Source organism: Gouania willdenowi, chromosome 16, assembly GCF_900634775.1.
Source record: "Gouania willdenowi chromosome 16, fGouWil2.1, whole genome shotgun sequence".
Classification (NCBI taxonomy): Eukaryota; Metazoa; Chordata; class Actinopteri; order Blenniiformes; family Gobiesocidae; genus Gouania; species Gouania willdenowi.
Genome location: NC_041059.1, coordinates 7,515,389 through 7,531,492, shown reverse-complemented (window position 1 = coordinate 7,531,492; position 16,104 = coordinate 7,515,389). Strand labels below are relative to the sequence as shown.

At 37.6% G+C, this 16,104-nt stretch overlaps 1 protein-coding gene across 1 annotated transcript in view; it reads right to left on the bottom strand.

Moving 5' to 3' along the window:
- Positions 1–1,203: 1,203 nt before the first annotated feature.
- The window catches only part of drd2l (dopamine receptor D2 like), a 33,844-nt gene continuing 18,943 nt past the window's right edge, over positions 1,204–16,104 (bottom strand). Inside the window, exons 4-8 of the mRNA XM_028469869.1 lie at positions 11,545–11,681; positions 7,283–7,500; positions 4,989–5,072; positions 4,451–4,805; positions 1,204–3,759 (exon numbers count right to left, since the gene is read on the bottom strand). Of these exons, the coding sequence (XP_028325670.1) occupies positions 3,563–3,759; positions 4,451–4,805; positions 4,989–5,072; positions 7,283–7,500; positions 11,545–11,681 (991 nt within the window). The 3' untranslated portion in view covers positions 1,204–3,562. The remainder of the gene's footprint in view (positions 3,760–4,450; positions 4,806–4,988; positions 5,073–7,282; positions 7,501–11,544; positions 11,682–16,104) is intronic.

The window sequence follows — 16,104 nt, the reverse complement described above, 5'->3', positions numbered from 1 at the left end:
GTACCTCCTCCGTGGTACCTGGTGCTGCCTTTTTTAGTACCTCCTTTGTTGAGGTTCCAAAAAAAGCAGCCCTGGTGTAATAATGTGACGTAGGCACAAAGCAGACACTGATCGGTTCAGAGAACCATCACAGGGTAGAGTCATTAACTTACACAGAGAGGAAGCATTTGGCCACCATTGATTTGTAGCCGTGTAGACATTTTTCATCTGTTCTCCAGGAGGTTTTCTTTGCTTAACTTCTAAAGCATTTTCAGCACGAGACAAGTTTTGATCTTGAGACTCTGAGCTGAAAGTGAATGAGTGTCTGAGTCTGTGTGTGTGTGTCCTCAGTAATCTCACAGCCTTTCCCATTCCCTTTACAACTTTATGAGACAGTGCATTTGGCCTGGAGCAAAAAGAAGCCCATCATTGGATTTCTTCTTTATGCCTCAGTGGATTAAACAGGCAATAAAAGTCAAGTAGGCATCATCAAGAATGTTGTGGCATTATATTGCCAAGTGTGTTCAGCCATCTGCCTCCACAACCACATTACAGTCATCCTAATCAGTTCTAATCCCCAGGGCTTGATATCGAATTGGTAAACCTATTGCAGCTACAGGGAAAATGCTCCAACCTTTTTTTGGAATGATTTCCACAAGGTTAAAGAGTGTCTATTTCCTCCAGGGACTCTTTTCTGATACTGATGTTGGAGGATGTTTAAGGTCAAAGAACTCTGGCCCCTAATCTCTGCTATAACTCCTCAAAAAATGTACGTGATTTAGTTGAGACAAGTTCCTTCTTTGGCAACTCATTTATCAATTTTTTGGACCTTTCTGATGAGCATAAAGAAGAAATCCTAAAACGGTTGAAAATTTATGAGAAATATTTTGGTCAGCTGAAACTGAAACAAAGGAATGTTAATTAGTATTTAGTAGTAGTGGGACTTGATTATTATTGTTTTTTAATTCATTAGAGACTTAATCTCAATTAATTGCCTAACATTACTATTATTATTACTAACAACAATATTTGACATGAGAAGCAACATTTTCCAACTGTATGACTGAATCAATGGAAACACAATAAATGAGCTTAAAGAACAAAATTGTGTTTATTATTTTCACTGAGTGCCAACATGACTTGCAATTTGAATATAGAATATTATGATTGCATTCTTCACAAAGCATAAACTTAAATTTAAGGTACGTTTTTTTTTGTAAACTTTTTAAAACAAATGTTTTTGTGTATTAAAATAAAAACACAGCACTTATTACAGAACATTCCAGAGAAGTGGAAACTGCAAAATAGTTACAATATCCGTGGCATGAAATAAATAGACCAACTTATGTAGGGTTAGCCCTGATTCTAGCCCCACCCACATCATCCTCTACAACAGAGTGGTCGACTGTCCACTACAATAATTCATTCAGTGACTTTGTTCATTTATCAGTCATGGACTTATTCATTTTGGCTCCGAACCCCGTCATCACTTGAGTGTGGAATGACGACACTGCCTACTCCGACTAGGACCGTTGTCCATGCTAGCTGCTACATGTTTAGCATTGAGATGGTAGCGAAGGCTGAAAGGCTGCAGGTGGAAGAGCTCCGGTGATCTGCAAACTCTTTCTTGCACAATTTGCACACAACTGGGCTTTTGTTTTCCATCCGATGTTGGTTTTTTTATAAACTAAAATGAACGCCCACGAAACACAGGAATGAATTATCCTCAGTTTCTACTGTTTCTTGTGTTGTGGTCCATGCATCAGTATTATGGATATACCAAGAACTCGTGCAATAAGAAAGGTATTTTTCTTTCATGATAAAGTCCCAGCACTTGTACTTGTTTACACTAAGATATTTTTTCATGTATGTATTTTAACTGCAAGCTCTATTAACTGTAGGTTTAGTCTGGTCATTTTCTTTGACCTTTCATTTAAGTCCTTGTAGAGCATCCAGGAAGAACAAACCTGGTCGTCATGGAGACATGGTCACTACCATGTTGCTCAACTCAGACGCCTGTAGCAACATAATGACCTTGCATTAGCTGTGCCAGTGACTCACTGTGTTGTCCATAGTAATATATAAAAACGACCTTAAAGACAATGTGGAGAAAAGCATAACAAAAACATACACAGAAAAGAAAATCAGCGAGATCAGGTAGGAGACAATGTCGACACTGCACCGCAATCAACGAATCACATTCGGCAAAACATGGCTGCTCCCAATGACATATTTTAAGGTGTAATCATTCCAAAAAATACTTCAAATGAGTGTTGTTGTTTTTTTTTTGTTTTTTTTTATAAAAGTGCACATATTTTGTTTATTGGTAATACATTAAACACATTTTATGTTATAAACGTGACTAGTACAGGTACCCTCATAGTATTTGATGACAGCGGTGAATTGAACACCTTGCACACCAGTTTAAAGCAGCAAAATAAAAAACATATCACTGATTAAAAATCTGGGTAACACTTGAAGATTTATTCATAAAGGCTGACATTCCACTAGCATTATTATGACATGAAACCTGTCAATAGTATGACAGTTTCTGGCCCATCCTCATCCGCATATGACAGCTTGTTTCACTGTGTAGTGGATCAAACTGTGACATAGTATGAAAATGTAACTAAGTCCATATTTCTAGAGCAATATAATGTTTCACCTTATCGGAGCGCTGCACTTATTCCAGGGTTAGAAGTGGGTAAGACGAAAATTTCAGGGCTACTCCACCCACAGTGCATAACTGGGATGAAGGCGCGCAGCGACTGACTTAAGTACAGTGGGAAAATAGCGAGCAGCCAAAAATAGCGCCACTGTGCGGCTTTTTGGACTTAAGCACATGAGAGAATAGAGCCCTTAGCAAACAACACTTAATGACAGTCTTCATGACACCTTATTCATCATAATGACAGATAATGACAGCATAATGTCAGCCTTAAGTATAAAACCAAAATCTGTTTTGTGGTAAATCCCAACTCTTTGTTCTGTAAAATGAGCCCACTGAGTGGAACGAGCACATGCAAGCAGAGGAAACATGTTTTTCATCGAGTTTATAAACTATCCCTCATCCTTTATATTTATCATTATTATTATTGTTGCTAGGTTGTTTCTTTGTTCTTTGTTTTCTGTTTTGTGCACCAACTACCAAGACAAATTCCTTGTACTGTCCTAAAAACTGTACTTGGCCATTAAAACATTTCTGATTCTGATTCTATTACATCATCATGTTTGTTTAAGTGACATATTAGAGGAAGTCTTGCTGCTGAATAATGAAGCTTTGTATTGTGATGCTGTGCTGGAATTCAGAATTCATAGACATTTCTCTTGCTGACTACATCTGTACACAGTGACAGCATTTATTATATTGGTTCTCCGTGTCCTTGTGCTCGCTTCCCTTTTCCTGTTATCTCTTCTTTCATTGCCATTGTCTTGTATTCACTGATGTCCTCTTAGCATCTTTTTTATTCTTATTCCCTCACACAAATTATTCAAAGATGTTCTCCAACGTTGACGACAAATCCGTGCCATGGTTTTTCCCATTCCCACATCCGACTAATGCAGTTTCACTAATCACTCCGGTTTAGCAGTGCAGGATCTTGATGAAGGCTTTACGAAACTCAATGTTAAAAGTGGTGTAAATAACGGGGTTCACGGCGCTGTTCAGGTACCCGAGCCAGGTGACGGCGCTGTACAGCGAGGGTGAGATGCAGCAGCTCCTGCAGTGTGCCTTCAGCACGTGGGTCAGGAAGAACGGGAGCCAGCAGATGATGAACACACCTTGGAGGCAAGAGATGGCGTCAAAACAAAGCTGTGGGAATGAGGTCATGAAATGTTGAAACTACCATATTTTCCGGGCTATTGAACGCAACGCTGTATTGGCCGCATTCCAATAATTTAGCAATTTTCCAAGATAAATTGATCAGGGTGCCCTTCAAAAGACTCGGCCAATCAGAACGGGCAGGGAGGCAGGCTGCTATCCTCCTGTTAACGGAGGTTTCAGTGGATTTCCGCGTATTGTAATCAGTTTCAAGGGACGAGTTTTCTTCTCCACATAAAGTCTCCTCCTCACTATCTCACGTCTGCACATCAGTCAGTTTACAGCTTTTTATGCTATTTTTACTGGTTCCAGGCTGATTTACGACTCCGTCGCCTCAGGAGAGATTACGGCGTGTCCGGACTCTGAGTCAGAATCAGGACACGGTCGCTTGGTCGCTTCGTCATCACTGGCTTTTCCAGCAATTGATGGCGAATATGGTGAGAAGTAGCGTGCCATCATGTGTCACGGTCAATAGTTTGATTTGTGATTGAGACATTTAAGACATTCCTGTCACTTTTTTGAAAACTAATTCACACTCTAGGTTTTCATAGACTTATTTTGGTGTGAAACTTTGATTGAATAGACATTGGACTATCTTTGTGTTCCAGCTTTAACCCCAAAGACATGCGACGTTGAAATAGTTTTGCTCACCAAGCACAATAGCGAGCATCTGCGTTGCTTTCCGCTCCTTCTGCTGCGACAGTCGTCCTCTCACCCTGTCCTTTGTGATACCCCATCTATCCTTCCCGCTGTTGCGCTCCCGCCATCCTTCTCGGCCCCTCATGCCATCCTCCAGAGTCGGGGCCCGAGGTTCGAGGGTAGATCGTGCCACAGAGTCTGGAAGAACGGGGGCAGGTCCGACCGAGATGGACAGGGAGATCCGAGCACGTCCCGGGTGGGAGGAGGTCTGGGGAATGGGGGGAGGATTCAGGCTCTGCTCGGTCTGAGGCAGGAACCGACCTGGCTCCACCTCCAGGGGGTGAACCACCGCTTCCTTTACCAACGTCTGAGGTGCAGAGAGAGAGGAAGTAAGGAAGTGATACATGTAGACAGCGGTTTACAAAAAAGGTTTGGATTCTTGTGCAGACAAAAAGATGATGAGAAAGTTTGCAGGTCAGTAATGAAAACAAAAAAACAATAACACTGTTGCAGCTTATAAATGTAATTAAAAACCATATCCAATTCTCACCACTTTCTTGCGCTGTGGGGCAGCAGTTGCTGGTCTGAGGATGAGAGTGCACAACTTCACATCTTCAGGCTGCGTGCATTTATTCTGAAATGAAAGGACGCACAGGGCTGAACTGATACGCAGACAAAAAGGTTGATACTCTTCAACCAAAAGGCTTCGAGTATGTATGTGTGAGTAATTCCTAGAATCGCATGTTTCCAGTTTCAATCAATCAATCAATCAATCAATCAATCAATCAATCAATCAATCAATCAATCAATCAATCAATCAATCAATCAATGTTTATTGTCAATGTCATTCAAAGCACAACAGCAACATTTTGGTTGAGCATACAGCTGTACATTGTATATTGTAGAGTTTACTTCCTCTTTTAAATGGTTCATGCATTGGTTTCTTCAATCCTCACCAAACATTATTCACCATTCACGACAATAAATACTTACAGAAAACTAACCTCAGGCTCCTTCCTTATTCCTTATTTCACTGCGCAATTATTGTATCGATCCAAAAAAAAGTCCAAATAAAATGTTTTAATCATCTTTTTTAATGAAAACAGCATTTAATTGTACTAACATATGCATAGCATGAAAACGTGCGGTCACTAGGTGTCAGTGAATGCTTTTTAGCTTGGTAGATGATTGCACTTTACTTTAAGAAAACATACTGGGCACTTTTATAGACAGAATTTAAGAACTTAACAGAAACGAAGTCTGTTATACTAGCAAACGTTAAACTTTTTTGAAAAATGGAATTTGACAGTTAGATAAACATACCACTTGTTTTTTATATTCGTACTTGATTTGCAGTTAGTTACCATTTACTTGTTCTCACAAGTAAAAAAAAAAAAAAAAGTCATACCATTTTGTACTTGTAAAGGTGGAATTTGTAAGTAATTATTGATATCGCAATATGTTAAATGGTATATCGTATTGTTTAGTATCGGGATATATTGTGAATCGTATTGTTTAGTATCGGGATATATTGTGAATCGTATTGTATAGATGGGTTTCCGATGACGTCACAAATTTCCCACAATTCCGTAGTCAGCCATTTTGTGTGGCAGCTTTCATTGTTTACATCCTGACACAATACATTTTTGTCCCCTGAAGCTTTCAAATTGACGTCAAAACTGGATAAAAATAGCCAAAAGGAATAAGTAATCTACAGAGATAGTTTGAATGCAACTTGTAAAGCGAGGTATTAACGGAAACGAGTGAAATCAACGACAAACGTCCGTACGAGATCGGGAAAGGAGAATGGGTGACCGACGTAGATACGTTCCCGGCCGTTTTGTATCCAGACATTGTAAACTATCTGGTGAACAATGTGTAAGTGCCTACACATATAGACGTATAGCAACGGGTGTGTGAGGACCTTTGACAAGCTAACAGGATCGTTTTTGCTGTTGTATTGTTTTACACCTGGTCAATATGAGGCTTTAAAGGTAAAATGACCTATTACTGTACCACTTCTTCTTCTGTGTAGTTTTACGGCGGTTGGAAAACCAAGGCAAGGAGCATTACCGCCCATATTACTGTACTTTTCGATTGATCTGACATAAGCATTGATAACTTTGGCTGTGGTTGTTGGATCGTTAAATGGTTTATATGGCTTCAATCGCAAGAATCGTAGCTTTCCAGTTACATGCAGCCTGAATGGCAACGTAAACATACGAGTTGTGTATTCATAACATCATAACATCTCGGTGGGCCGACAAGAGATGCATGTATAATACTGTATATTCACTTGCCAGTGATGAAATGATCGCTACAGAATTTATGGTGTCTTTTCTGTGTCGAGTCGGAAAGCTTTCCTGTTGATGATGGCTAGCCATTTGTTTCTCCGTTCTATGGACAGACGTTCTGTTAGTTCTCCTCGACTAGTTATTATTTTAGGAATGCAATAAAACTGTCTTTTATTTTCCCCTGGCTTCGCTCTGTTTGAGCAACCCCACACAATACATGTATGCGGCATGACACGCATCTGTGACTTGGGTTACCTGCTAAGGTTACAGTGCCACACAAGATAGCAACGCACGCAGGGGATCATGGTAGTGGAAACCCATCTATAGTCAGCTTCATGGCAATGCACACCCCGTAGTATGGAGCCATAGCTTAGTTTGTTTACTCTTTATATGTTCTTTTTTTTTTGCTAGATATTGGACTTTTTTAAAATGAATACAACAAACAAGTCTATAATTTAGAGGCTCATAATAAAACAGAAAGACAAACACCATATAGTCGTTACATCTGTGGTTAACATTGGAAAAGTCGATAAAGAAGCTCCGACCCTACCTTACAGTGTCTATGGTTTTCTCCTGCTTCTGCTCTGCCTTGTGTCATCAGACTGTGTCTGCGGCGTGGAGCGGTGCGTCGGCCTCGTTTACGCAGCACCACACAGATCTGAGCGTACACCAGCAAGGTTACAATGAAGGGGACGTAGAAGGAGGCCACAGAGGAGTACACAACGAAGGCCGGGTCAGCAAAGCTGCACGTGGTGCCTTCACGACTAGCTGATGGAAATACAATCACAGAAGGAAAGAACTGAACATTGTTGACGTTTATGTTTCAGTTTAGATTCACAGAACTCTAACTTGCATAATCTGATCTACATAATCAATCAAATCCATCAATTAACCAAATAATATTAATTTAGGATTGAACATAGAAAACTATACTAAGGTTTCTGGTGCTGATTTTTCACAGAAGTCCATCGACGCCCCATTCCGAACATAGTTGCATTCGACCCTTTCAAGCTGTTGCTACGTGTCATTATTTCACCCTGTAATGGTTTCTCTGTTTTTTCTGACCTCTAACAGATTTACAAGACATCTCAGATTTAAAAAAAAAAAAAACCTTCCATAATTAGGCACTGCTTCAAAGCTGTGGAGTGAGAACATTTTCCAAAGGCAGCTGAGAATGTTTTTTCTGGTATTAGAAAAGGACATTTTAATATCCTGCAATAGCTGCTGAATCATTTGTAGCCCAAAAGGCAATTACTTTCATATTTGTGTGGTTTCTTTAAACCTATAAAACAAGCTGTATAGATACCTACAGTGGCTTTTATACACATACTGTGTGAGATACATCAAAGTGAAATATAATCATTTCTACAGCCATGACTGACAGTCCAGTACATTCTACTACTCCAACGAAGATATGGAAAACACAACTGACAAAAAATGGAAAAGTGTCTCAACAAGAGCCCTATATATTGTTGCCCATGTAGAAAAGTACTCAAACATTTCTCTGTGGAGCATAGATAGAGAGGAACAGCAGTGAAAATGTAGAGAAGAGCCACTCAAACAATGAAATACACTCATTAAAACATTCTTCAGGGCATTAGACTTGGTAAATGAACTTGACTTAACACTTAAACTAGAACCAAAGTAATCCCAAAGCACTTCACAACATCTGTCATATACTGGAGAGCACAATAGGAAAAAAGTACATCTACTTCTTCAATAACCTGATACCTACAGCATAAAAAGTTTAATGAAAATGAAGTTCCTGGGTATAATCTATGGCTGGACATTAGGGGTGTGCCAAAATATCGATACAACGATATTTCGTCTTGCGGTACGTTATCGATACACTGGCGCCGAATATCGTTTTTTTTATCGATTTTTTACTTTTTACACAAGTTAAGCACAAGTTAAATGTTCTCAGCTTTTCAAGTTTACAAAGAACAAATTGATGTTAGTATTAGCACCGAAATGTATGTGCAGTCTGCACATGATGGTAAGTATAAGTTAAAATGTGTGCCCAGGTTTTCATAGACCACCGAGTTGTTTATATTATAATGCACTGACTGAAATGTTTATTTTTCATCTAGTTTTCATAAAACAAGTTCATATTGCTTGTTTAGCAGCACGAGTATGTGTCCCTGTTTACAGAGAAGTTGATAATAATAGCACTGAAATTAGTATAGTCTGCATTAATTTTGTTTTTAATGATCTAAAGTTAATTTGCACAAACATTATTTACAGTATTTTGGTGAAGCATTGTTTTGTATGTTATTAAACATAACACAAGGACATGTGATTAGTTGTGGTCAGTGTGTGTTAAGAAGAGTCACTGTACAGTATACACTTTGTTTTACTTGGATATAATTCATGTGAAATTGATTAACAATGTTTTGCAATTCCTGTGAAATTAAATCAGTCGAGATTAAAGTTAAAAATTCGAGAATAAAGTTGGAATATAATGTTGACATTAAAGTAGAAAAAACTAGATTAAAGTGGAAATTTCCAAAATGAACACAAAATACAAAATACAAGATTTGCTAGTGAAGTCAAATCTACGTAGGTTGACGAGGGCCAATTCACCATTTGACAACAAACAGCAGATCATAGCCATCTACAAAATGTTGTGTATCAATGAATGCGTTAAACTATACTTCACAATAGGGTTTAATAACAAAAAGATTCTTTCTCTTTTAGCTCATGAACACGGCTTTATACTTTGAAGAGATATTGCCAAAAACTGAATCTGTTCAGATGGAAAAACCAGTCAAGTTTGGAAGAGTTAGCCACATTGAGGAGCTGTACGGAAACAGATCAGGGCCAGTTTATGATTGTCGTATAATGTGGTGAATTGGCCCTAGTCAGCTTCCATAGATTTGACTTTATTAGCAAACCTTTGACTTTTATCACAATATTATGATTTTCAAAATTCCCACTTGAATCTCGTCTTTAATCTCCATATAATATTTCAACTTCATTCTCAAAATTTGAAATTTATTCTTGATATTTTGACATCTTGATTTGCCCAAAATTATTTTCTCCATCAAAATTGGCCCTAATCTGCTTCCCTAATTGAGAAATGCATGAGTCACATATTTTCCACAACAAGAACTTCATAGCACAAACCATACCTGCCAACTGCTCTGATATCTTCAGCTGCAATAAATAAACATCAAGACCCTGTTTTCACTGCTAATTAAAACCCTCCTACCTGTGGAATGTCTCGCCCCACAGTTTTATTCCACTACGACTCCCTGCAGCAGATGTTTAATTAAAAACAAAACAAAAAAACTACATCCAACAGAGCCTAACCACTGTTTTCTCTCTCTTCTCCACTGCCAGCCGTTATCCAGATTCCAAGTCCTTGACGTCTCAGATATTTCTCCAACTATATAAATTTCACATTTCTGCCATCCCCCCGTCTCTCAAAAATAAAACATCAAACTTCTTCAAATCAACAGCAATGAAACTGAGTTCATAGGAACTAAAACCACATGATCCAAAGCCCACAGATTCTCTCTGATGATTGACAGCTCCGCTGTTTGCCCCTCCCCTGAGGTTACGAGTCCTCTGCAGCTCCCTATCATTAACAATATAAACCTTTCCAGCCCCTCCCTCACCCCACATACCACCTCCACCTTGTCACCTCCAGCAGACAATACCGCAGCTCTTTGGTCTTCCTGAGAAAAAAATCACCAGAAGTCCTTCGTTTCAACACATGTGTATATGTGTATGTACGGTATATAGATGTAAGATACATAAATATGTAATAAGATATAGGACACAAGACAATAGATCTATGTGTGTGGTTTTGTATGTATGTGTACTGTATATAAAATACACACTGTTGTATGTGGTATACTGCGATAAGAGATTCAGTTTTAAGTATATATCATAAATACAGTGCAGCTATGTACAGTATATGATATTATAGATGTAAAATATTGTATGTAGAAATATATACGTATATGTTTTGCATGTATGTGTACAATTAGGACAGACTGGTGTATATTGAGATAAGATAAGTTGGTTTTCCTTTTTTTTTAAAATTTCTTTATAAGTTTTTTTCTGTTTTTGTTTTTTTGCTGGAGAAGGTGCTTATGTTTTTCATATGTACAAGTTTATTGGACCGCAGGACAAAAAAGATACAGCTCTTCTGCAGCCAATGGGAATCTTAATAAACTAAACTTAACTCCAGTCCATCCGACTGCATCAAATGAAAATAACTCTGTAAGCATTTATCTGTACTCTTTAATCTGACATGTAATATCAGCCTCTTTAGGTTAACGAACAATTTTTTATTCCATTAGCAAAGAAAGTTCAAAATCACAAATAAATGAAGAATTATATTCAAACAAAGCTCTTACTCAATGGACTGTGTGAGATAAACTGAATCCCTGTGGCTTAGAAAAAAAATTACATAGGGAAAAAGTTAATTATTCTAATTTGCTGACCAGCTGGAAACAAATGAATTATGAATGATATCTTTCTCTAACACTGCCAAAATAATTAGCTTATGTGTTTGAAGTGCAAAGCACAAACATGTTTTGGAATTCATTGAGTAAATTCTTCAGTTTGTCTGAGATTAAATGCCTACACACATTTCCACATGTAGCTGTTAGCCTTTAATACACACGTCTGACGGCTAGTGCTAACTAAATGCTAAATATGGATCCACATCTGTTTGGATGCATGGAATCAGAGTGCCACTAACTGAGCTGTATGAAGTAAACAACACCCAATGGTAACTGGAGCGTAACACGAGTAGACGTATCAGGTGATGCTGTTACCTGTATTGTTTTTTTTGGTTACCTGTGTTGTTGAGTCCAAACAGTAATGGACAGGAGATGGCAAAAGAAAGGAACCAGACCACAGTGATCATCACAACCACTCTCCTCCTGGAGCTGTACCTGGTGTTATAGAGCAACGGCATGGCCACGGCTGTGTATCTGCAACACACATCAGCGTTGGGGTCAATTATTATTGTAATCATGTAATAAATAATTAATTACAATTATGGTGTAATTATAATTGTAATTTAAACAATCTGTTGCTGCCGATCTTCCTGTACTTCGTTTTGTGTGATTTATTAACAGTGTTGGGAACGTTACTTTTAAAAAGTAATTAGTTATAGTTACTCACTACTTGATCCAAAAAGTAACTGAGTTAGTAACTGAATTACTCTATCATAAAAGTAACTCATTACCAAGGAAAGTAACTATTTGAGTTAATGTTTAAAAAAAGAAATTGCTATATGTCACAGAATTCAGATTTTTTTAGATGCGTGTGTTGTTGTTTCATTAAAGTAGAGTTGCTTACAACGGATGTGGACAAAGTCTTCACTCCTGGATACAATGTACACGTCACATACACGTTCTTGTCTTTGACCACAATTAATTTAAAGTAGTGTTTATATCGTCACCTTAAAAATGCCAACTGCTGATTCATCAAATCTGTAGTGGTCGTGTGTGTGTGTGTCGCGTGTGCTGACACGTGTAAAAACACTGGCTCTGATTGGCTACCATGAAACATGACGCCGCCTTAGCCAATCATAATCGCTCAGCTTCTTTTTAACCCGCCTCCTCACTACAGCTGCGTATGAAGCCAGGGGTGTTTTCGGATAACAGTTTATTCAATCAATGCATGTAACGCACCGCATTTAACGTTCAGTAACGTTAATGACATTGTAACGGCGTAAAAAGTAATTAGATTACCCTGTTACTGAAAAAAAAAACGCCGATACCTAACGCCGTTGTTTTAAACGTTATTCCAAACACTATTTATTAATGACTTACACTTGTGTTTACATCACACTTGTTTGGCAGAATTTAGCTAGTTAATGCAAGGCTAATGCTAATGCTAATGCTAACGCTAGGCTAATGCTAACGCTAGGCTAATGCTAATGCTAGGCTAATGCTAACGCTAGGCTAATGGTAATGCTAGGTTACTGTTAATGCTAAGCTAATGCAGTGTGACGCAGGCCACCACCTGCATCCTCACTTGCATTTTCTTCAGGAAATGCAAATATTCTCGTTCATGCTTCATTTTCCTTTATTAACATAAGAGTAGCTTATAAAAAAGAACAACGTATGTATAATACAACTGATATTGTTTATTAGAACACTTCAAATTGGTTTATTGATTATGTTTATTAAAAAATACATGAGAAGAGGACCTTGAAAAAATAATCGCTTCTTAAATCACTATCGCAATATTGAGGGGAAAAAACCATTCAGCCTAATCGTAAGTAAATTGTAATTTTTTAAAATGTATTTATTTAAAGGAACAATGAATATTAATAAACATACAAATGTAAATATGCCAGAATTAGCCAATGGCTACTTTCCATCTGGCAGATCAAGAAAGACCAATGTACAACATTAAAGACAAAAAATCATCACACAGATCAATTACACAATTAAAGTTAAGACATAAAACATAAGGATTCTATAAAAATTGTCAATTTTAATTTCACGCAAAACTGGGGAACCATGTTACAGTTCTATTTACAGTTCTACACATATGTAGTTAATTTTTTCATATCAAGCTTTCCCACATTTTACCATTAAAAAAAATTAAATCAAGGGGTATACTGACACAAAAAAGGCTCAGATGCCCACACAAAAATATTAAAACCTATATTTTCATTGATTAGGAAGCCGAGCAAGGTAACCAATAGATAGGAAATAAATTAGAAGATATATTTTTGTTTTTAGTGTATTGTACAGCTGATTTAAGACCCGCTATCATAAGAGATGCTAACAGAAAGCTAACACAAAAAGGTTAACTTTTTTTAGGGTTATTTATTTCAGGCTCAGTAAATGTGATTAATTGTAATTGAGCTTTAGTAATTGATAATGTAATTGTAATTGAATTTCTGAGGATAAATAATTGTATTTTAATTGTAATTGGAACGAATGCTGGTCACTGTAATCGTAATTGAACATGGTAATTAAAAACGTAACTGAATGTAATTGAATCCAACCCTGACACACAGACACACGCACGCACGCACATGCACACACACACAGACACACGCACGCACGCACACACGCACGCACGCACGCACGCACGCACGCACGCACGCACACACACACACACACACACACACACACACACACACACACACACACACACACACACACACACACACACACACACACAAGCTCTGCATCAGTATGCCTCTCACAGGTCCTCTGTCGTGACTGAGACGGTTTAGAAAAGCTGCATTTGAACAGATAAAAGTAGTACAAACACTGATGCACCTTCAGACTTAATTATACCACAGTCATGTCTGTGCATAAATAGACTGAAACTAATCCTGCTTGTTTCACACTCAGAAAGACACAGAGCAACTCACTGTTGGCATGAAACACTAAGAATCCACTGCACATCCGTTTCTGGCTATACGATTAGATTAGGGATGCAACGAAATGAAAACTCTTGGACGAAACCGAACACCGAAAATGAGAAAAGCCAAGGCCAAAATCTGAAACACTGAAAGATATGATTATGCAAATGATTAGTCCCATTGCATTTATGGCTTTGAATGTGTACTAATCTCACTAAAATTAAAACATTACATATGTATAAACACTTCACTTGAGGTTTTATACATAACGGCTGACATTATTATGACATGACACCTGTCATTAGCATGAATAAGGTGTCATAAAGGCTGTTATTAAGTGTCGTTCGTTATCCTAACCCCTAACCCCTAACCCTACATAACCCCACTAGATCCCTCCACCTAACCCAAAAAATGCCAACATAGCTCCAAAGGTGTCATAATTTAGCAAACGACACTTAATGACAGCCTTCATGACACCTTATTAATGCTAATGACAGATGATGACAGTGTAATGTCAGCTTTATGTATACAACTTCATGTGTAGCGTTACCGAAAATATTTATTTACCACTGACATTCCAACAATGCACAATATTGAGCAATGTGTCGGCCAAACAAACAAAAATGCACTTTTGTGCATCACGAGTTCAGATGTGTAACATAATGTAGTTGTATAACTGAATTAGATTGTAGCAGCTCATGGGACATTAAATGGATTACAAATCTCCATGTAGTTTGGTGAATTGAAATTTCACAAATTATTCTTGCAACTGCTAAAAAAATAAACCCAAAATGTATGTAAACTATTTAAAACAATGTCTTAAAATAGGGATGCTCCAATTGATAAGGAAGCATAAGGATATTAATTATAGTGATGGTAACTGACATGTTAGTACAATGAAATTCTTATTTGGGAATTTATTTTTGATTTATTTTGATTATTTAAAATAAGTTCATTGTTTGAAGGGATGGGGATTGGGAATGTGACTGTGTATGTCTGTTCATAAACAAAAAAAGACTGTAGGTATGATGCTGTACCAGTTGTAATGGAATTATTTGGCAAAAACAAAATAATTTACAAAAAAAAGAGACTTGTGAGTGTCCAATATTTGAGTAATTCCACCTGTTGTGAAAAAAGTAAGCAGGCTTTTGATTTTTTATTGAATTGGATTTGCTTCTTTACTAGATATAATTTGTTGTAGCTCAGTGTGCTGCAGAGTAATTTATTTTCATTTTATTACATTTTGTTTAACAAGACAGCTAACAGCACATGAATGTATGAGTTATGTATAACCGTTAATAGACATCAAAGTTGAAGTCTAACAAAAAAGAAAAGTTGAAAATGTATGTTACTTTAACGTCTTTTAATAATAGCATAAGGTAGTTCAATGAGAAATAGTGCTGCGCAACACATAAAAAAGCCTTATTTTGTGATTGGTGATTGATATCAGCTGGTGCAACTTTGACTAATTACCCCTCACAAGCCTAATCCAAGTACTACCATCTTAAACCTTATAGTTCACATTTAAAGATTAAGAAAAATCATCAGAGAACAAGGTTTGACCTTATCTGATGTAAATTAAATCTAATAGTTTGTCAATAATAATAAGAGAAGGCTTTTCCTCAGGCTGTTCATCATTGGTTTAACCTCACATCCTGTCTCATTGCAAATTGCTTGCATACTGGGAAGCTTTCCAATTGATTAATTTCTGTTCTTAATTTTCATAAAATATTAATACTCATTACACAGTTCATGCCAGTTGTGTCTCCTTAATGTGCCACTTCTTCAAAGTGACCGCAGTTGCAAATGAGCAGCGTCTGCTCTGCACTCCGAACAGGTCAAACACCACTTCATCAAGCACAGACAGCAGCTGAGCGCCAACTTCGTCTGTTGTTAGTGTGTGTGTGTGTGTGTGTGTGTGTGTTTCTATCTGTGTGCGTGCATGTTTGGTTTATTCAGCCCGAGCATGTTAAAACAGAGTCCTACAGCAGAGCAATGCACTCTTGTTTACTTTCCCTTTC